Here is a 27918-nt window from a genome sequence, read left to right on the forward strand (position 1 = left end):
GACCACGAGGCGTAGGATTTGGCTCGGAGCAGACGGAAGCGCCGCGCGTGGGGGGTGGGGGGGTCAAAACTGGGAGGGGGGAACTGGAAGCTCCGGGGAGGAGCCTGAGCGTCCGCCGCTGTCCCAGTTCTGCCAGCAATCGTGTCCAGTCTCTGATTATTGTTGTACCGCCGTTGGTACGCCGCGGTACTGCGGAGACCAGTCGTTCGCCTGCCCAGCAGGAGTAGCCGCTGACTAGAGCGGCAGCGGGGAATGGAAGCGGAGAACGCGGGCAGGTAAGCCCGGGGCGGAGCGCCGCCCTTCCCCCCAGCGCCCCTCGCGGCGGGGTTGGCCGGCGGGCGCGCGCGCGCACGCACGCAGGGGTCTTTAAAGGCCGCGGCCGGAGTACAAAGACCTGGCCTGCGCGTGCGCACTGCCACCCTCCTCGGGCCGCTCGGAAGCGGCGCCACCTGTACCTGTGCCCTTCTTCCGGCCTTCCCGGCATCCAGCCGGCTTTAACAGGCGTTAATAAGCGACCCACAGGGTCCGGTTAATATCTCTTTCCGGTTGTCATTCTTGGCTACGTTTGCCTTCACCCTCCGTTATTATGCGAAGAGCTGTAAAGATGGAATATCACGCGTATCACTTCTGGAGCTCTAATTTTAAAATTAGTAGTTTTATTGTGGCTTCCTTTCCCGTAGGTTTAGTAAGATCAGCGTCAGGGGCCACAAGGTGGATAACATTGCCGTACAAAGTCTCTTGAATTCTGTATTATGGCTAATACTCCCAAGTAGTCATCTAAAAATGCTTTCTGGTGATCTTGGGGGGTGAATTTAATCAACTTTTCAGTATGTCCTTTGAGGAGTGTTAGATTCGTGGAGAGAACGTTTGGCAAACGCAGAGATGGCGAGATTCGAACTCCTCGCAGAAAACTAAATGAAGAAAATCATTAGATAGGGTAGCAGGATCCTTAAGAAAAACTAATGATTTACATTGGAATAAAATTCTGTAAGATCTAATAATTTTCCGGACTCTCCGGGGCCCTGAACTTAGGCAAGACACTTCACTTCTCTGGGCCTGTTCATGTCTGTAAAATAGGACATCTCTGGAATCCAGTTCTGACATGCTGTGAATCTGTGTTACGTGGAAGGGATTAGATCACCAAAACAGTCTTTAGAGGTTAGGAAAGGAGGTATATAAAGTGTGGTCTTTATCCTGGCTTTTCTGGTCAAGTCCTGAAATAAAGTACTGCACTTCCTTCCCAAAAGAACTTTACATTTAAAAGAATTCACCAGAACTTGTGAAATTCAGTCCCACCTTTGCGATCTTACTTCAGATCAGTACTGAAACCTGGGTGAAGTCTACCATCAAATGAATTACACATTAGAAGACCTTGCTCAGTGCTTCAGAGCAAAGTAATAGGTCTCTGGTACGATGTTTACCTAAAATTTGGCTTGTATGCTGTCTTAACCCGTCCACAGGGTTATAGATCATTTTTAATTTGACTCACAAAGTTTTAACCTCAGGAAATAGAGAATTTTGTGTTAGTAGGGTAAGGGCTTTATCCTTGGGGATTCTGAGATGACTGAGGCCCCAGATAATCCTGAGAAAGTGGTTCTCTGTCACTCTTGACTTCATGCTAATCAAGGAGTAGAATGGAATGCCGGATATAATGAATTTACTTTTTATTTTGGAAGAGTAATTTCAAAAAATTCAAAGGAAAAAATTCCATTAATATGGACTCTTTTTTTAAGAGAAGATAGTTCTAGTATCATAACAAATAATGTCTACCCAGAGAGGAAAAAAGGAAGGAGAGGATCAGTATGTATCTAATGAGCTTTGGCATGGAAAGGACATTTATCAAAAATGGAAAGTAGGATGCCAAATCAAAAATGACTTTGTAAAAGTGTGACATGGGCTACTGAAAATACAGACTGGAAAGGTTAACCCTTAAATGAAATCAGCCTTTCTGGAAATGTTAGGGACCAAAAAGAACTTTTTAGTTAGGTGTTGCATCGAGGGCAAGAAAGGTTTGGATTTTCTGCCTAGTCCACCGGCATGGTGTTAGTAGATAACAGGAAACAAACATTTGGTTCTAATTTTTCTTATCTCTATGTTAAGAAAAATGATTAGAGACAAGAAATGGCAGAATGAATGTCTTTAAGAGACAAGATCAATGAGGGCATTTAAGAGAACTTTCAGCTGCTCTAAGAGAAATCCAGTTTCCTGGCCTGGATAAATTATATGTCAAATGAGAAGCTAGATTACAGCAATCTTTAAGAACTTGCAGATAACAGGAGAGAGACCTGAAGCCTGAAAATAAACACATGAGTTCCTGTTTCTTCCTAGGTGGAGTCTGTCTTCTAATTTATTGACTTTGATCCTAAACAAAATTTTTACTTTTCAGTGGTTATTGAGCATATTTAAAAGGAACCAGTGGCCACTAGGTTACAGTATAATTTGGGAAAAAAGCAAGATGTATCAAGCTAGGTTCATTCCCTTTTGGATAATGATAGTGGACTAGACAGCTTCAGGATGATGCTGACAGGAGGTATCTAAAAATTTAATCCTGTCCTGCTGTCTTTATTATTATTATTATTATTATTATTATTGCAAAATTACTATATACCAGGCACTGTTTTAAGTGTTTTACATATGTTGACTAATTTAATCCTCATAACCAACAAATTAGGTACAACTATTTCCATTTTGCAGATGTGGAAACTGGGACACAGAGGTTAAGGAACTTGAGCAGAGCTGAAATTTGAACGCAGGCAATGTGGCCCAAAGTCTGCCTCCCTGACAACTGTGCCACATATCACTTCTCTGTGGGCAAGACGAAGACGGACTGATGTCAGTCCAGTTAGGTGGAATCAAAGCTGTTTTACTGCCGAAAGAATCGAGGGCAGGCTGAAGAGAGATCTATATTGATGTGCCTTGTTGTTCTACCCCAACTTGTTCTTTTCAGCAATTTAACAACTTCTGGGTGCTGTTGGAATGCTGATAAGATTTGTGAATGACCCAACTCTGGAAGAAGTTTGTGGAATTGGTAGTTTAAATCAGAATCCATATCCTAACAGCTGGAGTGTTGAATCATCTTTTACCAAAAGAGACACAGTTCTGTGCTTAGGTGCAGAAGTATCAGTGATGTGAGGGGGAGGTAATAAAAGGGCAGTTTTCATTGACGTTAAACTCAGTTTGAATTAACAGTATAATGTGGGTTCTAGTAAAGTTAATGTAATGGATTCTGCAGTAGGACTCCAGGATGAGGAAGCTGAGCCCTGCTCGGTTTCAGGATGATGAAGCTGTATCTGGAGAATTTTTATTTTGTTTTCTTTTAAGCACCAAAAAATGACAAAGTAGTGTAGAAACTTGAAGTCATACTATATGAAGAAGAGTTGAATGAATTGGGGACTCTGGCTTGTTCTAAATCTTTGTATTTATAGTTTCTAGTAGACTATGTACAGTAAATACCCAGTAATGTGTGGTGAATACACACAGTTCCACTTTGCAATATTAAATGTAATCTTTAAATAGTTATGACGGTATTCCATTGTAGTTTATATACCTAATTCTCTTTAGTTGAGAATTTAGATTATTTAGCACTGATTTTGTGTGTGTGTGAGTGTTTTGTTTTGTTTTGTTGGGGGGGGGAGAGAGAGGGAGGGAGGGAGGGAGGGAGGGAGAGAGAGAGAGAGAGAGAGAGAGAGAGAGAGAGAGAGAGAATCTTAGGCAGGCTCCACACTCAGCACGGAATTTGAGGCAGAGCTTGATCCGCAACCCTCTGGTCATGACCTGAGCTGAAATCAAGAGTCAGATGCTCAACCGACTGAGCCACCCAGGCACCCCATTGATTATTATTTTGTAATTATTCAGTGTTGTATAATCATATTAATATGAATATTAAGTGAATAGTAATATGAATATTATTAATAATATTAATATTAAGTGAAAATAATAAAATATTGCTATGAATTGTGTTCTTCTAAAATGCCTATGTTGAAACCTAATCCCCAATGTAATGGTATTTGGAGGTGGGGCCCTCATGAATGGGATTAGTGCCCTTTTAAAAGAGGTCCTAGAGGTCCCTCACCTCTTCCATTTTGTGAAGATACAGCAAGAAGGCCACCCCTATGAACCAGGAAGTAGGCTCTCAGTGGACACTAAATGGTGTTTTGTTGTAGCAGCCCAAGAAGACTAAGACAAATGTATATAGAAAAGAGCAACTTAAATCTTTAAAATAGTGGAAAATACCTGAGTATTAAAGAAGTTGGAGGTGTTCATTTTAGAGAAAACCTTAAAGAGTTAGTTTTTGAAGTACAGCAAAATCTGAATTAATTGGACTCCTCAGTCACAGCTGTGTGTGTATGTGTGTGTGTGTGTGTGTGTGTGTGTGTGTGTGTTTTAAGTAAGACTGTTAGGAAATACACAATTCATTAGGAAAATACACAGTATATCAATTTCAGACGGCTGTAAAAACCAGTGCTTTGGGCACTGATGTTCAAGGGAAAGGGTGTGCATCTCTGATTTGGTCTTGTCTGATATCTCTGCCGTGTGCTTCCCTGCTCAGATGCCCTCTACCCTCATGCCACTGGGGATCATGCCAGAGATCGTATCTGAGAAAGCAGGACCCAGTTGTGTTTGCCTGTGTCTCTGTTGGGTAATACTGATTGTGTTTATATCGTTGTATATCGACATGGATGTCATATCTAATTTGGGGGGCGGTTGTCTCTTAAGTTATGACTTGATGGGAGGCGTAAGGTTGCTAGTGAGGCTTCTGTCTCTAGTAGCATCCAAGCAGAAAGACTAAGACTCGCTAGGGAACTAATTGCTGGCTGCCCTGGGGTGTGACTACATCATACTTCCAGACTGAAAGACCCACCAAGGCCAGAATTCAAGGAAATGTGTGCTAGGTCCTGGCACTGCCATTGCCAGAAGCAGAACAGGCACCAAAGAACCCGAGCGGAAGAGACAATCTTACTACCTTAGCTGAGTTTCACACATTTCTGGATAATGAAGAGACCTGTATTCATCGGGGTGGGTAACCATGGAGGGATAGTCAAGGGCGTGGTTGGCCTGTGATGCTTTTTGGAGGAGTGAAAAATGAGTAGATGTCCTCCCACCCTCCAAAAAGGGGGGTGTGAATGGAGCCTAGGAGAGAGGAAGGGGTGAGCTTCAGACAAAGGAGAGGCACAGAACAGTGTGGGGACAAACCAATGATAGGGAAGAAAAGTGAGCAAGGGGAAATAAGGTCATCCCTCATGCTTGGAAATTTGATACCAAATTTGAGTTACAGAAAATAACTCTGGGATCTGGACAGATTTGGTCCCGTTTCCTGTACATCGTCCACATATGTAAAAATCATTTTCATGGTGAGAGAAGGAGTCCGAGAGGAGGAGTGATGACCAAGTGCTCTTGTGTTGCTGTCCCTCGCAGAGAGAAAACAAGCCTTGTAAAGTTGGCGTGATTCTGAATTACAAAGGGGCAAGTGTATATAAATAAAACAAATGTATTAAATATCTTCTAATTAAGGTTGAACAGGTTTATGCTGCTTACAGTTGTAATTATCGCTGGATAATAGGAAATTGAGTTATCTAGAACTCTAGTTTCCTAGCTTTGAAGTCCTCGAAGGTTTTTTGCTTGCTTCTGCCAAATAATAAGAATGTTGTGTCGCACTCTCTTTCCTTTTGTTCTCTTAGGAAGCCGTTGAGATGATAAGACTGAGTTTAATACTCAAGATAGTGTATTACCTTACACATCGTATTTCTCATTTCTTTATTTTTCTATTTCTGTTCTATTTTAACTTCCTGTAAAGTACCAGAGGTACTTAGAGTATTTGAGTAATAAACACTGAACAACCAATGATTTTACAGTTCATCAAAAGGAGCTATGATTATTATTAAAAGAAAAGTGTGGTGGAAAAAGAGGACATTTTACTTTGTGCCAAGCATGATTTAAGCGCTTTTCTTCATCTTTTACATTTGAGATTCTAGGACTTGTCTACATATTTTCCCAACATGCAACCTTAGGTTACAATACTGTTTCGTGATCCTTTCTACTTTAAAGTCTGTATTAAACATTTTCTGTGCTTTAAAAAATATCAGTACATTAATTTTGCTGCATAGTCTTTTCATGTTACTAGACTAAAGTTTACTGGATTGTCATACCTATTTTTTATGTAACTGGAAACAATATATTTAAAGAAGTAAAAGTCTTAAGATATAGTGTAATACCTTTCTAATTCTTAACCTTTTCTTTAACAGCTTACCCTTGAAGATAGCTTGAAGCTAAAATTCCTCTCCAGTGGTTTGTCCATTAGGATTTGGCCCCTGTCTTTGAGCGTCCGGGATTTCAGCCTGGGCACCCACAGATAGTCTCTTACAAGCTTCTGCTTTAGTTTGCCTCCCCCGCCATCCCAACCATTTTATTAAGATATGATTTATGCATAATAAGATTCATTCATATAAAATGTACTAGTTTATCTTATTTGTTTATTTATTTATTCATTTGAACGAGCAAGCGGGAGAGGGGCAAAGACAGAGGGAGACACAGAATCTGAAGCAGGCTCCAGGCTCTGAGCTGCCAGCACAGACCCCAACTCGGGGCTCAAACTCACAAGCCTCTAGATCAAGACCTGAGCCAAAGTCAGACACATAACCAACTGCACCCCTAGACGTCCCTAGCTTTTCTTTTTAATTTCTACTTTCTGAGCTTCCCCTTTTCTTTCTCCATAACTAATAAGTGAGTAGCTTGCCACAGAAAACGACTTTTCTCTCCAAATGGTAAATTACACTGACCCATTTTATTTCCTAGTGTTTTCCTTCCCGTTGTGTATGTAATGGCATCGTTTGGCATTAGATGTAACTTGAGTTTCAGAAAATACATGTTTGCTTCCGTAGCTTTTGTGCTGTAGGCAGCAGTGTGAGACAGTGGTGGGTAGTCATGAGAAATTGGTTTTGGCCATTGTTTTTTGTGTTCCTTATATTGAACTGAGTACTTGTAACAAAGTCTGAAAGATGTTCAGAGAAGAGATTTAAAAATGTTTTTTTCCCCATAAATTCACAGATATGTACAAAATGTCCATTTCTAGCCCTCATCTAGTGGTAAAAACCCAGCAACAATTTAAAACCAGATCCAATGCATAAATCATTAAATAGGCAAATAAACCAAAAGAGAACCTTAAGTAGATTGGAGGGAAGGCAGGAATGGGGAGTTGTTGGTCGAAGGAGAAAAACTTCCAGTTATAAGATGACCACGTTTTAGGGATCTAATGTACATGGTGGTGATTAGAGCTAATAATACCTTGCTACGTACTTGAAAGTTGATAAGAGAGTAGATTTTAAGTGTTCTCATTACAAAAAAGAAATGGTAATTATGTGACATGATGGAGGTATTAGCTAAGACTTAGTAATCATTTTGCAAAATATGTATCAAATCAAAACATCATATACTTTTAACTTACACATTTCATGTCTGTTGTATCTCAGTAAAGCTGGGTGGGGTTAGGTTGGAGAGGATCTTATGACCAAAGAATTAAATGTGAAGATAGAGACAAACTGTTTGTGTGGACACTTTAACCCTGTATGAGCTGCTGTGCCTTTTAAGTCTCTCTGCTAGCAAATTCCCATGATCTCATTTCAGAGAAAGCACAGGCTGACTTGACAGGACTGGTAAGTTTTATTGCTGACACATCTTGTCATTAATCAGTGGGAGAGTTCCTTAATATTGGTTAATAGGCACAAAGTAAACATCGGGTGAATACACACATTTAGGAATAGACCTTCCTCCTCCCTTTGCCCCTATTATCAACTCTATATATTACAGTCTGACCACACAGTGTTTGGATCCTAAAGGTTTTTAAAGCTCATCGTTTAAACTTCTAGTCGGGTAATTTCATTGACATGTCTTGTACTTAATTGTTCTTTCAGCTACTCCCTTCAGCAAGCTCAAGCTTTTTATACATTCCCATTTCAACAAATGATGGCTGAAGCTCCTGATATGAATGTTATGGACGAACAGCAAATGCCAGCGGAAGTTCCAGAACCAGTGCCTGCTCAGGAACCTGTACAAGGTAGTTTTCATCAGGATAGTTGAGAAAAGTAGCTATTGGATTGGCCAGCTTATGTAAGAAAGGGTTTAATGAAGAATTTTTATTTTATTTTAGTATTTAAAACGTTAACCACTTTTTAAGTATGTGCCAGGCACTGTGATACATTTGGGGGAATAAAAGAACATGGATCCTGCCCTCAAATAGCTCATAATCTCGTAGGAGAAAATAGTAAGTAAACACACGGTATGCTTTAAGCACACAGTGGTGAAGAGGGGCACAGGATGCTGTGAGAGCTTATAGGGTTGACACTAACTCGGACCGAGGTTCAGAAGCAGCTTCCCAGAGCTCTGGAAGTCAAGGGTGAGGAGACTTTATCCCCATGAAGAATGGGGTGGGGAACATTCCTGGCCTAGGGAATAGCATGGGCAAAAGACAGATGTGAAGAATCATGACAGTTAAAAAGTAGTTATTCTGTGTCTTTGGGAGTCTGGTGTACAGCAAAAAAAATAGTGATCAATGAGGCTGGAAAGTGCCTTGTAACTCGAAGAATGTATGTTCTCTCCTGAAGGTGGTAGGGAGCTTTTGAGAGAATGGAAGCAGAGGGTGACTTAAACAGGGTAACATTCTAAAAGTCAGCCTGGGAAAAATTATAGAGGATAGAATGGATGGTTGGGAGTAAGGCAGAATTTGGAGGCAAAAAGTGGATTTGAGACTGAATAATCTGAGGATGAAATGAGGGAGACCTGAGGGGATGGAGAGAAGAAGGTAATGGTTTTCTCCAGTGTAGCAGTATTGTATGAGAAATGTGTTCAAGAGTTTCATCTTATGATTCCAGAAACACATCTGACTCCACTGCATTGGAGATACCCCTGCCGATGATTCTCCTATTTTCCTGGGCTGGCAGCACTGGGACTTCCCAGCTACAGGCCAGTGGAGGTGGATCCCTTCGCGTAGAGAGTGGCTAAATCAGTGTGGGGTAGAAGAGAGGAAGGACAGGATGCTGGGTTAGGGAACTGCCTAATGGTAGTAGAATGGAGGAGGGGCCTAAGAAATTAAGAGAGATGTTAAACAAGGGTAAGAAAAGCACACCTTCCTATTGGGTAACTCTAGGTCAGTTGTTCTTGACTGGGCGTGTTTCCCGCCCTCCTCCCCCCCCCCAAGGGACATTGGGCAATACCTGGAGACAACTTTGATTGTCATGATTGGCAGGGTGCTACTGGCATCTATTGAGTAGAGGTCAAGGTTGCTGTTAAACATTCAGTAATATACAGGACAACCCTGTATATTACTTAAACAGAGTAGCATTCTACCAAAATCATTCAACCTAAAATGTTAGTAGTGCTGAGATTGAGAAGCTCTGCTTTAGGTCCTAAGACATCCCTGGTCTTGCATATTTTTTCTTTTTTCTTTTCTGTTTTTTGAAGTTTATTCATTTATTTTGAACGTGCAAGAGAGAGCGAGGGAGGGGCAGAGAGAGGGTGAGAGAATTCCAAGCAGGCTCCACACTGTCAGCACAGAGCCCAACTTGGGCCTCAAACTCTCACGAACTGTGAGATCATGACCTGAGCCGAAACCAAGAGTCCGGACACTTAATTGACTGAGCCACCCACGTGCCCCCCTGGTGTTGCCTTTTTTTTTTTTTAATTAATTAATTAATTAATTTTTTAACATTTATTTATTTTTGAGAGAGAGCACGAGCCAGAGAGGGGCAGAGAGAGGGAAACACAGAATCCAAAGCAGGCTCCAGGCCTTGAGCTGTTAGCACAAAGCTCCATATGGGGCTTGAACCCACGAACTGTGAGATCATGACCTGAGCCAAAGTCAGATGCTTAATCAACTGAGCCACCCAGGTGCCCCCCTGGTCTTGCCTTTTGAAGACTACTTTCCCGCCCAGAGATTTCATCTTCAGCATCTCTAAATTCACCTCTTTGGCTGTGTGTGGAACAGAATACACTCATCTCTAAAACAAGCCCACAAGCCATTTGAGGTTTTCTATTGCTGGAAATTATGGGAAAATCGAGTTAAAAGGTTCCCTTCCTCCCTATTTTTTGCTCTATTTATTTTCTCATTTATTGCGCTGTTTATGTATTTACATTTAGAATTTCTATAAAATAGGACCTGAATGCTTTAAATCCCTGGGGAGATCAAGATGACAGGGAAGAGTCCATGGGAAATCAATCTATGATCATTATGTACGTTTCATCCAGAGAACAGCTAGCAGAGGAAGGAGGGCAGGGTATAGGGCCTCGAGAACCCCGTCCTAAGATGAAGGAAGAGGGAGGGTACTGCAGAGGATGGTGAGGCTGGGAGATAGGAGAAGGTAGCAAGGGCGTTGATGGGGTGACTCTACTGGGAAAGCTGCCTGATGTTCTTATGTTTTTCTGCATCTACTTCATTGAAATTACTGTGTTTCAGAGACTCCAAAAGGAAGGAAAAGAAAACCCAGAGCAACGGCACCAAAAAAACCGGTAGAACCCAAAAAACCTGTTGAGGCCAAAAAATCTGGCAAGTCCACAAAATCAAAAGAAAAGCAAGAAAAAATTACGGACACATTTAAAGTGAAAAGAAAGGTAGACCGTTTTAATGGTGTTTCAGAAGCTGAACTTCTAACCAAGACCCTCCCGGACATTTTGACTTTCAATCTGGACATTGTGATTGTAAGAATTTTTGTCCTCATTTGGTTTTGTAAATAGTATTGGTGAATTAAATTTACATAACCTCTGTTCTTGCAAATAGCATTTTGTTGAACCATTTCTAAGAATCCTTTTGGTAGTAAATGGTGTCATTTTGTCACCTTCATAAGGTTGTGGACACATATGGATGTGTTTAAGAGGATGGGCTCCAGAGTATGGCTGTCTGGTTTCAGGTCTTGCCATGTGGGTATGACCTTGAACAAGCCTTAACCTTCCTAATCACCAAGTTTCCTTATTGGTGAAGCAGGGGTGATAATAGTACCTTCCTCATAGGATTGCAGTTAGGTAAAATAATCCACGTGAATCACTTAGATTGCACATTACGTGTGAGGTCTCCATAAGTGATAGTACTGATTTTGAGCTCTGATTTTTGTCAGTAACTGTAAGAAACATCAGCATGCAAACAACTGTAAATGACGTGGAGTGAGCGGCTTGGTGGGAGTGGAGAAGCAGGCTGTGGCTGGACCTGGGCTCAGCTGATCGGTTGCTCCAGGACCTCTCTCTTTCCAGTCCGGTTGGGTGGAGGTGGGGGCTTGGGGACACGAGGGAGTCACACTGTTTTTTATCTCTAAAATTTATTTTTGTTTTACTTTTTTTTTTTTTTTTTGCATTGAAGTATAGTTGACACACATCCATTAGTTTCAGGTGTACAACATGGTGATTTAACAAGTTTATTCATTATGCTGTGCTGACGGCAAGCGTAGCCGCCATCCCTCACCATACGCCGTTGCCATGCCGTCGACCCTGGTCCCCGTGCTGTGCCTCCCACTCTCCTTCACCCGTTTTGCCTGTCTCCCCTGCCTCTGGCCACCACCAGTTTGTTCTCTGTATTGATGGTCTGTTTCTGCCTTTTTTTTTTTTTTTTTAAACTGGTTTTTCAAAACAGCAGCAACACTTTTGATATAAAGGGAATTTTTTTTTTCCCTCAAAATGAAATACTTTATTCATATCAAAAATAGGTACTTGATAAACGGGATTGCCGATGATGCTGGATTAAATTTTTATTTTAATAAATTTAGTTTTGTCCATCACTACTCCACAGAAGCCCTCAGGCGTAAATCCTACTTTTCAAGACTTAAGTGTATAAACATTTTTTGCAGATTGGCATAAACCCGGGACTAATGGCAGCTTACAAAGGGCATCATTACCCTGGACCTGGAAACCATTTTTGTAAGTAGTTCTTGCCTTTATTTTTTTACTTTTAAACTAGATATCTTTGTTAATAGTTTGGGTTTGTTTTTTTTTTTTCCTTTTTAGCCAAACTGTGTGGGTTTTTTTGTTTTTAAGTTTATTTTGAGGGGAGGGGAAGAGCACAAGCGGGGGAGGGGCAGAGAGAGACAGAATCCTAAGCAGGCTCTGTGCTGAGCATTGAGCCCCCAACCAAGGGCTCGACCCCACAAACTGTGAGATCGTGACCTGAGTGGAAATCTAGAGGACGCTCAACCAGCTGAGCCACCCAGAGCCCCCAGACACAAACGTGTTTTCTGTGCATGCGTGCACAAAAATAAAAGGCTTGAAAAAGATATGTCACTGTTGATGTTTTGGTGTAAGAGAACAGAAGGGCAAGAAAAGTAGCACTTTCTCTTTTGTTTTGCTAATTGTTTTAAATGAGTTTTACTACTTTTTAAAATGAATTTTCTTTTTTAGTTGTTACCTACAGTCATAGTAACAATAGTACATCATTGTGCCAGTATAGACAGAACACTGACCTTTCCAGATTTCTGCTGATCTTATTTCCTAGGAGAGATGAAATGCATTGATCGTTGGGAATCAAGCTGTAACAGTTAAGAAATTCTGTGATTAGAGACATTCTGTTTTTCTAAATTTTTTTTGATGTTTATTTCTTTTTGAAGGAGAGAGAGACAGAGTGTGAGTGGGGGTGGGGGCAGAGAGAGAGGGAGACACGGAATCTGAAGCAGGCTCCAGGCTCTGAGCTATCAAGCACAGAGCCCGATGCGGGACTCGAACCCACAAACCGCTAGATCATGACCTGAGCCAAAGTCAGACACTCAACCGCCTGAGCCCCGTTGTAGGCGCCCCTACTTCGTATCTGTATTAAAGACCCTCATACTTGTAGAGTGAATTTTAAACCCAATTGTAACTACTATTGTATTGTCTTAATATGTAAGTCGACTTACCTAACACCACCTAATAGAAAAAGGCATGCAGTAGGCCCTCAGAAAATACTAGTTGGTTATCTAAGAGTTACATTAAAAACATTTAGGGCGGAAAGTACAATAATGTGTTTTGGAACTAAGGACATATTGTCTCCATTATTTAAAACAATTTCTAAGAGACGTTTGAATTTTTAATTTTTTCCATTGTCAAAGTGTTGGAATGTTCTGGGTCTGTTGGTGTATGTTTGTCTTTTTGAGGTATTCCAGGGGCAATGGTATGACTAGTTCCTAGAAAGAAAACCAGTTTTGAAGCACTGACTAGCTGTGTATTCTCAACAGCCATTTACCTTAACTGCCCTGGGAAGAGGAGATAAAAATAGTAGTTAATATTTCATAAGATCATTATGATTAAATGAGATAATCCATGCAAAGGGTTTATTAACACATAGTGATTGCTTGATACGGTATTTTACCTGTAATTTCCTAAATATCCTAAATGTTTTTTTTTTTTTTTTTTAATTTCAGGATAAATATAGACTACCATAGTGATTCATGGGGCAAAAACCTTTGACCTACGTGCAAATAAACTGAACTCTCTTTCACAGGGAAGTGTCTGTTTATGTCAGGCCTGAGTGAGGTCCAACTGAACCATATGGATGATCACACTTTACCAGGAAAGTATGGTATTGGATTTACCAATATGGTGGAAAGGACAACACCAGGCAGCAAAGATCTATCCAGGTAATTTCATTCATTTTTATCGGTTGGAACCTGACCATGCTGGTGTCTCATATACTCTAGGAACGCTGTATGTATCTAGTGCAAGCTGAGCTTAACAAGTATATGAATTGATGTTGTATTGAAAGCTCTCTGAATTCAGCATATTATAAATATTACTGCACTTATATTTTGACTACTTTTTAATTCAATTTTAGTAAAGAATTCCGTGAAGGAGGACGTATTCTAGTGCAGAAATTACAGAAATATCAGCCACGAATAGCAGTGTTTAATGGAAAATGTAAGATTTACTTTTAAATTTTGTCTTTTTTCTTTGCTAACATTATGGACAACGTAAATATGTTTGTATTTCATTTTAGGTATTTATGAAATTTTTAGTAAAGAAGTTTTTGGAGTTAAGGTTAAAAACTTAGAATTTGGACTTCAACCCCATAAGATCCCAGACACAGAAACTGTAAGTCCTTAAAATTATATTTGTATATCAGCTAAATATGAATTTTTTTTCTAGCTAGTTTTCCTTTTTTATTTGTCCTTTCCATTGTAACTTGTGCCATGAAAACAAAGCACTGGATTTTGTTGAGTACTAGTTATCTATCAACTCAAACTAATAGTTGCAGATTAATTCAGATACTGTTATTAAAGAAAGAAACATTTGTCAGATAAAATGTCTTATGTTATTTGGCTAAAATATTGAGAGGAGCTGGCTAACATACTACATTCAAAATATATTTAATGGCATATTCTTACCAGATTCAAGTAGATTAGCCCTTACTCAGTATGAAACAAACATATAAATACAGACATGCTCCCAATTAGTAACACTGCTCAGTGCCCCCTTTTTGTATATCTTAGCCCAGTGTCATTGTGGAGCCATCTAAATAGTGTGCAGCCCGGTTGCAGACAGACATCCAGACAACCTGCTTGGCCCTTGGTGTATTTACTGTCTTATACATAAAGGCATCACTAAGTAACAGTGGTTTTCAAACTCTGTTATTTCTGTATCGCTTCTGCAGACACTTAGTTCAGATTTTGCTTCTTAAATCTAGTTTTAAGTTTTGTTTACAACTTAAATTTTTTTTTTAATGTTTCTTAATTTTTTTCAACGTTTTTTTTTTTTTTTTTTTTTTTATTTTTGGGACAGAGAGAGACAGAGCATGAACGGGGGAGGGGCACAGAGAGAGAGGGAGACACAGAATCGGAAACAGGCTCCAGGCTCTGAGCCATCAGCCCAGAGCCCGACGCGGGGCTCGAACTCACGGACCGCGAGATCGTGACCTGGCTGAAGTCGGACGCTTAACCGACTGCGCCACCCAGGCGCCCCAATGTTTCTTAATTTTTGAGAGAGAGAATGAACAGGGGAGCAGCAGAGAGATAGGGAGACAGAATCAGAAACAGGCTCCAGGCTCTGAGCTGTCAGCACAGAGCCCAACGTGGGGCTCGAACTCACAAGCCGCGAGACCATGACCTGAGCTGAAGTCGGACGCCCAACCAACTGAGCCACCCAGGCTCCCCTTGTTTACAACTTTTTGAAAAACAACATACAAAACACAGGCACATGTGTTATAGACAACATTTTATTTATTTTCGTTTTTTCTTTTTATTCTTTTCTTTTGTGTTTATTTATTTTTGAGAGAGAAAGAGCCAGAGGGCAGCCGGGGGACGGGCAGAGAGAGAGGGAGACACAGAATCCAAAGCAGGCTCCGGGCTCTGATCTGTCAGCACAGAGCCCAAGGAGGGCCTGGAACCCACAAGCGGAGCCGAAGTCAGATGGTTAACCGACTGAACCACCAGCCACCCCTTTTTTTGTTTTTTGTTTTAATAAGTTTTTATTTATTTTTGAGAGAGAGAGGGAACGAGTGGGGGAGGGGCAGAGGGGAAGGAAGGTAGAGGATCTGAAGCGGGCTCCCTGCAGACAGCAGAGAACCTGATGCAGGGCTTGAACCGACAAACCGTGAGATCATGACCTGAGCCAAAGGCAGCTGCTCAACCAACTGAGCCACTCAGGCACCCTGACGACATTTTAAATGATGGAGGAGCCAGTGTGTCAACAGGTTTTTGTGGAGACCTCAGAATACAGTTTCTGCCACCTCCGTACATTTGCACTTTTCCTTTTTAAATTTCTTCTGTCTTTAACTTGTTACAAATATGTCATTGACAAAGTAGGTGGTAGCCCTGGTCTTTGTTTAAACCAAGGCCTACACTTACCTACTTTAGTAAAATTGTACAGGTGAGTTCATTGCTTCCTATAGATTACCTCATTATTGTCCCTTAAGAGCCAAATGAGGCTCAGGTACATCTCTTGGGTATTTGTGCCCGTAATAGGGTAGTACTAACTGAATTTGAATCCTATCATGATGGGTAATTTTAGCTCTTATATTGAGCTGAGAGTATTTTTATCTTTTAAAATATATTCTTTATCATGAGATTTTAACAGTTGTTGATGTTAGTGACTCTTCTTTGAAACAAAAAAAAACTTTCAAATTTCTGGATCATTTTAATTGAAGAATATCTTAGGATTTGAAAAAGTGCTACTACACAACCTGGTAGCATTTGCACCTACATATATTTATGAGTCAGGAGTTTCTAAATGCTTTCTACACAAAAGAAAATCAATAATTTGTTTTCTATAATGTTATGGAGGCCAATATAAAAAAAATTGCAAGAAATTGCAACTGGAAATTCCATAAACTAACAGCCTCACTCTTTGATATACATGTGATATATATTGTTATATATTTAGTATTCTATGAACAACAATTTGTCACCATTATCCAAAATGATAAATGCAAATGTCTTTCTGCTGGGCATTGCACTTCTAGGAATTTATCCAAGAGATACACTCACACATATTCAAAATGAAATATCTACAAGCTTTTTCACTACACCTTATAATAATAAAAGACTGGAAACAACCTAAATGCCCACAGCTGGGTCTTGGTTAAATAAGTATGCAAGTACTACACAGCTGCAAAAAAAGAAAGTCTAGGGGCACCTGGGTGGCTGAGTCAGTTGGGTGTCCAACTTCAGCTCAGGTCACGATCTCATAGTTTGTGAGTTTGAGCCCCGTGTCCGGCTCTGTGCTAACAGCTTGGAGTCTGGAGCCTGCTTTGGATTCTGTATCTCCCTCTCTGCCCCTCCCCCTACTCATGCACTCGCTCGCTCGCTCTCTCTCTCTCAAAAATAAATAAAACATTAAAAAAAAAAAACAAAGTCTTTTTACTCTGCTCTAGATATCTGATACAGAATTGTCTCTGAATACATTGTTGAGTAAAAAAGCAAGGTGTAGAACAGGGAATAGAGAACATGTTTTCATTTGTGTGTTTTTTAAAAAGGGTGAGGGAGAGTACATATATTAGAGACATTTGATTCTATATTCATAGAATACCTCTGGAACCAGCAACTTTGATTGCCTCTGGGAAGAGAACTGGGTGGACAGAGACAGAATTGGGGGGGAATACTTTTCATTGTATACTTCTTTTGTGCCTTTAGAATTGTGAACCATATGTTCACTGTTAAAAAGACAAGACTGTTAATTGGTAAATGAACATGGGGGGAAAGCCTCATTATTTTGATGTATTGACTTTGCAATAAGTAAATTTTACAAATTTTAACTGAAGAGACAAAACTACTGTTACTGATTTTACATATATTAATATGTGATAGGCATCATAATTAATCCCCCCAAAGATAAATTTTTAAATCTCAATGTGAGTGGACTCAATAGATTTGTAACATTTATGTAACTGTAAAATTTTACGATTTTAGCTCTGCTATGTTATGCCATCATCCAGTGCGAGATGTGCTCAGTTTCCTCGAGCCCAGGACAAAGTTCATTACTACATTAAGCTGAAAGACTTACGAGATCAATTGAAAGGCATTGAACGAAATACAGACGTTCAAGAGGTGCAATATACATTTGATCTACAGCTGGCCCAAGGTATGTTTCCATTTTCGCCCTGTTTTTGGGTGTCATGGATATATACACTACTGAACGCACGCACATTGTGAGTTTAAAAGCAAGAGAAAGGAGAACAGTTACATCGTCAGCCAGAGTGTTCTGACAACGGATGTTAGTCACTGTTAAAATCTCCTTTTACCAAAGTTACCCATCTGTCGTGGGTGCTCCTACAGATGTCGAAGATAGAAGAAGCAACATAGCCTACCGGAAATTAAATCTGATAGGCTTTTACAGTTCCGATGAGTTAATTTAATAAATGTTATAAAGAGTTTAAAAGATGGCAACAAAAGATAGATCTCAGCACACTTGAACATTCAGGAAAAAGATTTGTTCATGAGGGTTTCTGAATAAAGCTGTTTTCAGAACCGTTGTACAAAAACAGCTGTAAATCCCTTTTACCCTCTCCACAGAGGATGCAAAGAAGATGGCTGTTAAGGAAGAAAAATACGATCCAGGTTATGAAGCAGCGTATGGCGGTGCTTATACTGAAAATCCGTGCAATAGTGACCCTTGCAGCTTCTCTTCCAATGGGCTAAGTATGTTCCTCCGTACATGTCTGTTTTTCTCTCTTCCTCTCTTTCTTTCTTGCTCACGCGCACTAGCAGGGGAGGGGCAGAAGGAGAAGGAGAACGAATCTCAAGCAGGTTCCATACCCAGTGCAGAGCCTACACCAGGACTCGATCTCACAACCCTGGGGTCCTGACCTGAGCTGAAATCAAGAGTCGAATGCTCAACCAACTGAGCCACCCAGGAACCCCTGTTTGTTTCTTTCAAACACTTGGTTTTGTCAGGACTGGGGAAGTGCACTTTATTTTTTTAAAAGAGAATGAATTATTGAAGTGTGGGAATGGTACTATGAAAATCTTTTTAGTGACAGTGAAATGTGATGGTTATCTGAGGTTTCACCACGTAGGTGTTAGCAGCTCATTTTCATTAAGTCATTACGTCATTCTAATCACATTCCCTCCCTGAATGACCATTAAGGGTTTCTTAGTCCTGTATCTGCCAAGAGAACAGAAATTTATTATTGTATTGAAGAAGCTTGCTGTTTTAACGGCAGTCCTCCTCCTCTGGACTGCTAACATCTCTTGATGAATCGTGTAAAGCTTTTTAGATAGAATGAACTAACCTTCTTCTCCCCACCCTGGCAGCTGACAGTGGAGAATCAACTTTCAGTGACATTCCAAATGGGCAGTGGATGACCCAGTCGTTTACAGACCAGATTCCTTCCTTTAATAATCACTGCGGGACTCAAGAACAGGAAGAAGGAAACCATGCTTAAGACTGGTGTTTCTCAGCTCTACCTAAATGCTGCAGTTTTAATGCAGTAGTCAAGAAGGGGCTAACTGAAGCATTTTATTAGTATTTTATTCTGGTGATATAATCATATTATGGTTGTGTGGTAGAATCAACTGTATGAACCTGAGTAAGCTTGGAAGAAAAAAGCACGGTTTTTTGTGTATGAGTTTTTGTATTTGAATTAACCACCATTCCAGCTTTTTATAAAGTATATTTCATTATGAAGAAATTGATTTTCTTTTGGGAGTCACTTTTAATCTGTAATTTTAAAATGTAACTGTCTGAATATTTATACTTGATTATGAACTGTGCATAAACCCAGATATACCATTATTCCTTTTATGCCTAAGAAGGGCATGCTAATAATAATTAGCACCGGTCAAGAGGCAGATGTGTTGAATTCTATATGTGAAGCTAACGCCTAGGGGAGTCCCATGTGGTGCTGTCTAGCGGTGTTTGACGGGCTCCCTGAGGCGTACTCACCCTCAGACCCCTTGGCCTCACCAGCAGGGAGGGTTTGGGAGAGTTGCTCAGCCGTAGAAATGTCAAGTGTGGCCTAATCCAGCCTTCTCTGACAGGGCGCTGACCCCTGCCTTTGGCCTCCTCACCCCTGCGTGTTAATCCTCTAGTATAGGCAGAAACTGCCCTGCTGGAATGGTAAATTCCAGAGAATGCAGTAGACCTTTTAAAGTTTGTTATTTCTTCTGTGTTTTACTTGAGAGACATACATTTGATAGGGAAGGAACTGAATTTTTCTTACGGTATCTAGCACCTCCTTGGCTTTAAGGGCATAACATGGAAAGTGGTGAGAAATGAACTCAGGCTGAGCAACAAGAAGCTGGGGTGTTTGATAATCTTATTTAAGCTGGTGCTTTATGTACGTGAGATGTATTAAAATAACAATTTTTCTTGCTATGTGAATCTAATAAGCTGTCACTTAAAAAATTTTCTCTGCGTCATTGCTGTCTGTTACTGTGGACTTAAGTGAGCCTCGTGGCAGGGTTAGTTTGGAGTAACGTACTTGTGTGATTTTCTAATGCCTTTTCCATGGTGCTACAGATAGTCCAGACTACTAGGCCTGGTGGATAGTAAAGCTGGGTATTCAGAAATGCCATTTGCAATTAACTCCTGGTCACTTCTGAATATCCTGATTTCATACATACCCAGGGAGCATGCTGTTTTTCAATATGAAAATATTTATGAGGTGTTTTTTTTTCCTAAGAGATTATATGGCTTGTTCTTCTCTATATGATAAGAGAAACAAATTCTTGTGAATCTTAACATACTTTTTAGCTGTGGCTATGATGGATTTTATATTTCTTTTAGTCTAGGTCAAGCTGTGTAAAAGTCATTCATGTTATTTAACTCATGTACTGTACTGCTGTTTACATGGATGTTTCATGCGGGTGCTTTGAAGTGCCTTGCATCAGGGATTAGGAACAATTGAATTATTTTTTCATGGGACTATGTAAAGCATGGAAGTAGGAATTGCTTTGGTATATAATGATTGTAGCTTTACAATAGATTTTTTTTTTTTTTTTAATCTGACTGGAGAAAATACCCTTAAAATTATAATGGACCCTCATTAGAGAATGGGTTTGAGGATTTTCCAAGCATACAACAATGGTGTTTTTCATTACATTTGACAGATGAGTAGTAAACGTTGATATATCCCCTATGTGACAATATGAGACTTTTTCATTAAATAATATTGGAAAGGTTTTTAAATTCATTTGGAAGTCTGATGGTTTTTACAATAAAAATACCAAGAACGATTATCCTAAGTTGCAGGTTTTTCTGCGGCAGAAGTTACTGGTATTCTTTCCCCCTTTACGCCTCAGATCCGTCTACCTTGTGTTATGTTTAAGGTATTGAATAATATATGTACTGCAAATCATTTAAAAATCTGCATATCTTTTATTTTTACATACATTCATGTTTTAAATGTAGTTTGTTGTTTTACAAAAGACAAGACTGGCAACCTGTGAAAAAATACCTATGTGTGAAAAACACATTGAGAAATTTTAAAAACTTGTGGGTACAGGTTGTCATTGAGAGTTAAGCAAATTGATTGCTGAAACCTAGGTGGGTTTATTTCCTTCCAACAATATATCTCACTCACATCATCTTGATTTCCATAATTACCACTTACACTTAAGGAATCAGTACCTACATAATCCAGGGTACTATTTGCCCACAGTAGTCTTTGTGTTTTACATTGTGGATCATTTGTACCAAAGGTACTGTTCATAAAGAACAATGATATAGTAGGGCTATAAATGGACAATTCCACATTTTTATACAGGGAATATATAAAATGTCGTTACATCAGCTGCTGTGGTGATTGAGTTTAAATATCCCTGCGGGGTCAGGAACAAACCAGCTTTCCCATAAGTCGTTGTGAACACTAGGGAAGTCCCAGGGTTTATGTCTTCCATTCCAGTGGAGTAATTTTGCTTCCTGCAGAAAATGCTCCGAATATCTGGTATCTGGATTCCAGCCTTCATTGTATTCAGGAGAAAATAATAGGCTTGTTAGAAAGTAAACTTTTTATATTGAATGAGTACAAGTTCATTATTTAAAAAATTAAGCAAATCAAAGAGTATACATGGAAGAATTTACCACCTCCCCTAAATCTCCAAAATAACCACTGTTAGAGTTTCTCATGAAATCCTCCTACAAATATTCTACCTGTATGCCAGTGTGTGTGTGTGTGTGTGTGTGTGTGTGTAATATACCACATGTGGAGTTACTGAATTGTTTTTAAATGTTCATTTTTGAGAGAGAGGGAGGGAGGGAGACAGAATCCAAAGCAGGCTCCGTGCTGTCAGCACAGAACCTAATGCGGAACTCGAACCCACAGACTGTGAGAGCATGACCTGAGCCAAAATCAAGAGTCAGATGTTTAACCAACTGAGCCACCCAGTCGCCCCAAAGTTACTGAATTATTTTTAATGGCTACATGGAATGCATATATAATCATTTATTTAGTGAGTTCCTTATTAAGGACATTTAGGTTGTTTCTGTCCCCTCACTAACATAAGCAGTGGCACAGTGAACAGGCTCCTGTGCGGGTTTGTGCGTGTCTACAGATACATTTGTGGGATAAAGCCTTGTAGATGGACTTGCTAGACTGAAGGGCGCATATGCCTTTACATTTTGATAAGAGGTTGCCAGATTGTTCCCAAAAGAAGTTGGATCAGTTTCCCTCCCACATAGAGTTTATAGTTCTTGTTTCTCTGCATTTTCCCTCAGTGTGTATGACGACATCTTCCTGTAACAGTCGTGTTTTTACCTTATGAAGCGTGACAAAGAATAATATTCACTTTTTAACACAAAACTATCTCCATTTGAATATTATTCCACTCATAAGGAGTCACTTAGGGTGTGTTTATCCCAAAATTGCCAGAGTATTTTTAGAACCTCTCTTCCAGAAGTACTTTTAAGATTTTGAGAACATATTTTTTTTAATATCCTCTATGATGTTAAATTTTCTTCCTATGAAAGGAATTTGACATGTTTTTAAAAATCCATTAAGGAAAGAGAAGGTGGTGAATAGCTGGAGTTGTGTTATTCTAGCTTAACATATGATACAAGAAAAATAAAAATAAAAATCCATCTTCCATTATTCATAAACGTAGCTGTGAAGGCAGTTACAGAAGAGAAGCTGGGTGTTTCAGGCTATGGTTATGTAACTGGAATAATTATCAACTTCCAGAGAATCTATACAAAGGAAATGTTCATTTGGGAAGAAGCACCTTAATTTTTTGTTTTAATGTTTATTTTTGAGAGAGAAAAAACACAAGTGGGGGCGGGGCAGAGAGAAGGAGACACTGAATCTGAAGCAGGATCCAGGCTCCGAGCTGTCAACACAGAGTCCAACACGGGGCTGGAACTCACAAACTGGGAGATCATGACCTGAGCCAAAGTCGGACGCTTAACTGACCGAGCCACCCAGGCGCCTCTATTTTTTTAATGTTTATTTGTTGTAAGAGCGAACACAAGCAGGGGAGGGGCAGAGAAAAGGAGAGGGGGAATCTCAAGCAGACTCTGCTTTCAGCACGGAGCCCCACACAAGGGCTCAATCCCGTGAACCATGAAATCATGACCTGAGGTGATAAGCTGGATGCTTAACTGACTGAGCCGCCCAGGCACCCCAGGAGGAAGCAATTTAGAGTCTTCACTGAGACATCATCTCTCTGCTCCATGATTGGAGGATTCTATATGGGCTTGCAGTTTGCTTTAGCTAAATACATTTCATAAATTTTTTATGTCTTAAGCCTACAAGCTTAGACCCAGACTTAATACCCATTAGTGTTACATTGCTTCCTGCTTCCAAAACACTCTAAAGCCAAATCATTTTTCAAATGATTTCTGTGTAGATTTACTTTGCAGATTTCCCGGATTCCAAAACCTTCCGCACAGATGTAGTCTCTGTTCTACAAAGAGAAATGACTTCTTTCTTTTGGGAAGATTCCGCCCCTCCCTACTTACCAGCTAGATACCTCATGAAATGTGATTGAGTCTCTGTTCCAAGATCATAGAATGCTCTAACCTTATCCATTTAAGCTCCGCATAGCTGTTCCTACACATTTTTTGTAGACCTACAACTTTGATGAGCTTTTCTGCACATTGATTACATGGAAATGTTGATATTTGACCTAATAGGGAACCTAACATTATAAATCAAATCAGATGGGACACTAGAATCCTTAACTTGCCTGTGTTGCTCCTGTGTGCATACAGAAAATCGAGGAGGATTCTGGTAGTAAGGCAGAAGCAAATCTATACAGAATCCTTAAAAGGAGACTGGAGCCCAGCTTCAATGGCTTTATGTGTCCTTTCTTTTAAAAGGGAGAGTAAGGAACATATATACCACCTTGCAGATTGTTCTGAGAATTAGAAATAATATTCACCTTTATCACCAGAACCTAGCCCATTTCTTGACAATGTAGAAGGTACTTAGTAAATACACATCCATAATCTATTGTCTCCAATTCTAAAATAATCTTCAAATGTCTGAAAACAAAAGGATTTTTAACTTTTTTGGTAGCAAAACCTAGATCCCACTCAGGGTATTGCATAACATAAATACATGCATTACATTACATTTTTGAAATTCAAAACCTTTCCAATTTCTAAACAGGTCTGGCCCAGTGCTTTTGGCTAAGGGATTGTGGCCGTGTGTTTGAATGTATGTGACTGTCTTCTGGGCCAAGCTGTGTTCTAAGCAAATTTACATGTATTAGGTAATTTATTCCTCATAGAAACTTTATAAGGTTCTATTAGCTTCAGTTTACAAATGGAGACACTAAGGCATAGAAGGGTTGAACAATTTGCCCAACATGCGTAATAGCAGAACTGGGATTCCAGTCCATACCCAAGAGTCTGCATGCTTGTGGTGAAGAGTGAATGCAAGACATGGTACACAATCAGGAAACAACTTCTTTTTAAAAGATAAGCCTCCACCTATCTAAACTCCTCACAAAACACGGTGTTAATTTGTTCGGTTTTGCCCACTGCAGGCTACTGCAAGAGGGCAATAAAGGCGAAGTGGAAAAGTTTTGACAGTAAAGGCTTGTTGTAAGAATAGCTAATGTTTATCGAGCACCTACTATATGCTAAGCGTGAGTCTAATTGCTTTTCTAGAAACACATTCCTAGAAACACACCTCTCAGGAAGGCCAGTTTTGTCAGCTGCATTTGTAGACTGAGCAGCGGAGGTTAAATAATGTGTCCAAGATCACCTCCAACATCACCCGGAGGACTGAATCTCAGGAAGCTGGTGTTATATATAGCACACTCTCCTCGCCTTGTGCTCGCAGGTCTAGAACATGCACATTTGTGCTGTCTTCCTAAAATACTTACCCAGGTGCCGTATGTGCCACAGGGGGTTGATGGTGGAGTATTTCCCATGAAACACGATCAGCATTGGGGAGGTGGCCACCCCTCCTCCCAGGGAGCTGCTGTAGAGATTTTCCCTAAGAAATGGAACAGAAACGCACCATTTGGCCTGGAGCCCCACAGACTCCTATAAAGTAGAATCTACTAATTTTGAAAGATGTGAGACCATCTCTCGCTGTATAATAAGACTATGGTTTTTCACTTGCCCGCAACTTTTTATTTTGAAAATTGTCAGACAACACAGAATTGTAAGAAGGGTACCATGAACCCCATACCATCCACCTAGATTTACAGCGTAGCATTTTACCATTTTCATTTTTATCCTTTTTTAATGGCAAATACTGAAGATCAAACTCTGATCCTACATTATTTAGAATAACTTTACTCACAAATTCAAAGTTATGGTGGTATTGAAAATATCCAGATAGAAAAGACGAACAGGAAATACAGTGAGATGATAACTGCGGTTGTGTTAGAGGGGCTCCCCCCACCACCATATTTTAAAACTTGGATGATGAAAAATGATACATTTTTAAAAACTCAACTTCCAAAACCAAAGTTGAGTTTATAAAATAATTCTTTTTAAGTTTATTTATTTTGAGAGACAGAGAGTGCGAGTGGGGGAGGGGCAGAGAGAGAGGGGGAATCTCAAGCAGGTCCACTCTGTCAGCACAGAGCCTGACCTGGGGCTCGAACTCACAAAACTGTGAGATCGTGACCTGAGCTGAAATCAAGAGTTGGATGCCCAACCGAGTGAGCCACCCAGGCACCCCAGAGTTTATAAAAAATAATTCTTCAAAATAAATTATGTACGAAGAAACTCAACTGAGAAATGGTTTTCAGTGGAAAAGGTTCACTAGGATTCTGGGAGAAGACTTAAAGTCACATTACTAATTCATTAGAAAAAATGTTTGTATAATGAGACTGTGCAGGATCTCGGTTCCACTGACATAGTGTTTGGGGACAGATTTTCATCTGCTGTCCCCATTCTTTCTCACCCATGCCTCTGTAAGCAAATCTGACCTAAGATGTCTATGAAATATTTCTAACCCCTGAGATATGCATAGAAAATTAATTACGCAATTTTGTCCCCAAGCAAGGAAAATGGTAGAAGGGTTTACACCTACTCCACATTTTTTTGCATCCATTTCTCCAGTTGTTTGGTGATACGTTGATGCTTCCATTCCGTCATGTTGGCGACAATCACGCCGGGATTGAAAGAGCACGTGCTGGGGCTTATGCCAAGGTCTTTTATGGTCTTCTTCCTATAGTCCAGATAGCCCATGTATGTATTCTGTAAAGGAACAGGATATGCCTTTGACCAACACATCTTTTGTTTCTGGAAAACGATCATTTTCTGGAAACCACTGGGCAGCGTTTCTGGGTTTCCTCCTGTGTCACAAGCCATCTCCTAGCGTCCTTTGCTGTTTTTCGTGTCTCCCCAACCTCGAAAGGCTGAGTGCCCCCTAGTCTCCTTGCCTGCACCTGTTCCTGTCTCTAGTACGAGCTCCCCAGACAGCCTCATCCGGGCTCGTGGCCCAAAATACTATCTGTGCAGCCAGCCTTGACCTCTCCTCTGGATTCCCAAAGCCTGCTACATCTGTTGGCAGATACTGCGTCTCCTTCTGGATGCTTAACAAGGCAGCTCTACTTACATCCAAAAACTGATCCTGATCCTGGCCGTAACTCGCTTCCCCACACCCACCTACCTCAGTTACCGGCAACACTATTCTTCCAGTTACTTGGGCAAAAAACCCAGGGCCATTACGTCCTCCGTGGCTCCTTCACACTCACTTTGCATCCGAATCTGTCAGCAAGTCCCGTTTGTCTCATCTCCCAAAATATATCCATAAGCCAACCACTGCCTATGCTGCAGCCTTCCTGGTCTGGGCCGTAATCCCCACTCACAGGACGTCCGCGAGCCCCTCCTAAACTGTTCCTGCTTCCACCCTTTTCAACTTCACTCTGTCTCTATGTTATTCATCTGCTCGAAGCCTCTCCAGTGGCTTTCCGTCTCAGTAAAAGCCAGAGTTCCTAAGATGTGTTGCCGTGCCCTAGGCCATCTGCCCCCAGCGCCATGACCTTTCTAGCCTATTCTCACGCCGGTTCCCTCTGCCACCCTGACCTCCTTGCTCCTGCAATAAAAGAAAGACACACTCCTGCTTCAGGACCTTTGCACTTGCTGTTACCTCTTCTTGGAATGCTTTCCCCCTAAATATCTGCTGAGCTAATCCCCTCACTTCTTTTATGTGCAGGCTCAGCGACACCATGTCAGGGGAGCCTTCCCTGATCACCCAATTTAAAATGCAACCCAACCTGCATCCTGATCCTCTGTTAAATATTTTGTTTACTGTCTTTTCCCACTAACATGTAAACTTCACAAAGGCAGGCATTTCGGTTTTGTTTGCTGTACTGCTGGTACCTAAAACAGTGCCAGCACCATGGTAAGCACATGGGTGGTTGTGGAGTGGCTGTGATATGAGGCGGGACGTTACTGTTCCACCCACACAGGCTGTCACAATCCACCTCAAGCTCAGTGCGATGCCCAAGTGCAACATGGAAATCATGGACACGCTCGAGCAGTTTCCATGTGCCAGCCTCTGTTCTAGGAACTTTGCACACATTACCTCGTTAATCGCACAGTCACTTTACACGTATTAACTAATTTAATTCTCACCATAACTCTACGAGGGAAGTACTGTTATTACCTCTGACAACCGAGGGAGAACCGCACGGCCACGCACTTGCCCAGGGCTACAAACCTACTAAGGGGTGGAGCCAACCTGTTGACTAAGGTCCTAGGCCTCAAAGTATGTCACACCTCTACTGTCAACACGTCTAAAATGATGTCCTGGAACTTTGTTTAAAGAACAGCATTTGATTCTTAATAACACCTTGTATTTTAAAGCCATCCTTTTAGTTTCAGTATTACAGACAGGTTCGACTTCCCTCATTTCCACCAGGGTAAGTTGTTCTTTACCCTTGAGCAAAATCAGTATTTTCCTCTGTTGAAAGGAAAACACAAAAAAAGCAATGATCAAAACTCTGACAACAGAACCAAAAGTCCAGGGACTGTCTTACAGGAAACCCCATCTCGGACAGGGGTGGTTGCAGCCACTTAGGTAACACCTGTCACTTCTGGAGCATTACTGCAGGCTGGAGCTCTGGCATCGTGTGATTT

General features: G+C 40.6%; 2 protein-coding genes across 3 annotated transcripts in view; one reads left to right on the forward strand and one right to left on the reverse strand.

Annotated features, from left to right (window-relative positions):
- The first annotated feature begins 39 nt into the window (after window positions 1-39).
- TDG (thymine DNA glycosylase) lies at window positions 40-20612 on the forward strand. Its single transcript, XM_045466648.1, has 10 exons — window positions 40-275; window positions 7908-8050; window positions 10445-10686; window positions 11823-11892; window positions 13445-13580; window positions 13775-13857; window positions 13937-14031; window positions 17343-17514; window positions 17946-18071; window positions 18687-20612. The coding sequence occupies exons 1-10, from the start codon at window positions 253-255 to the stop codon at window positions 18815-18817; spliced, it is 1221 nt and encodes a 406-aa protein (XP_045322604.1). The 5' UTR covers window positions 40-252; the 3' UTR covers window positions 18818-20612.
- A 116-nt stretch (window positions 20613-20728) lies between these two features.
- The window catches only part of GLT8D2 (glycosyltransferase 8 domain containing 2), a 45017-nt gene continuing 37827 nt past the window's right edge, over window positions 20729-27918 (reverse strand). For both annotated transcript variants that reach the window (XM_045466649.1, XM_045466650.1), the window contains 3 exons: window positions 25865-26031; window positions 24702-24814; window positions 20729-21335 (listed from right to left, as the gene is read on the reverse strand). In XM_045466649.1, the coding sequence (XP_045322605.1) occupies window positions 21163-21335; window positions 24702-24814; window positions 25865-26031 (453 nt within the window). In that variant the 3' untranslated portion in view covers window positions 20729-21162. The remainder of the gene's footprint in view (window positions 21336-24701; window positions 24815-25864; window positions 26032-27918) is intronic.

This window comes from Leopardus geoffroyi, chromosome B4 (assembly GCF_018350155.1).
Source record: "Leopardus geoffroyi isolate Oge1 chromosome B4, O.geoffroyi_Oge1_pat1.0, whole genome shotgun sequence".
Taxonomy (NCBI): domain Eukaryota; kingdom Metazoa; phylum Chordata; class Mammalia; order Carnivora; family Felidae; genus Leopardus; species Leopardus geoffroyi.

What these genes read in the sequence shown, in the direction of transcription:
- TDG (XM_045466648.1), top strand. Translation starts at nt 253, where the DNA reads ATGGAAGCGGAGAACGCGGGCAG. An exon ending in TGCTCAGGAACCTGTACAAG is followed by an intron (nt 8,051 to 10,444) that starts GTAGTTTTCATC and finishes ACTGTGTTTCAG; the next exon opens with AGACTCCAAAAGGAAGGAAA. An exon ending in TCAATCTGGACATTGTGATT is followed by an intron (nt 10,687 to 11,822) that starts GTAAGAATTTTT and finishes CATTTTTTGCAG; the next exon opens with ATTGGCATAAACCCGGGACT.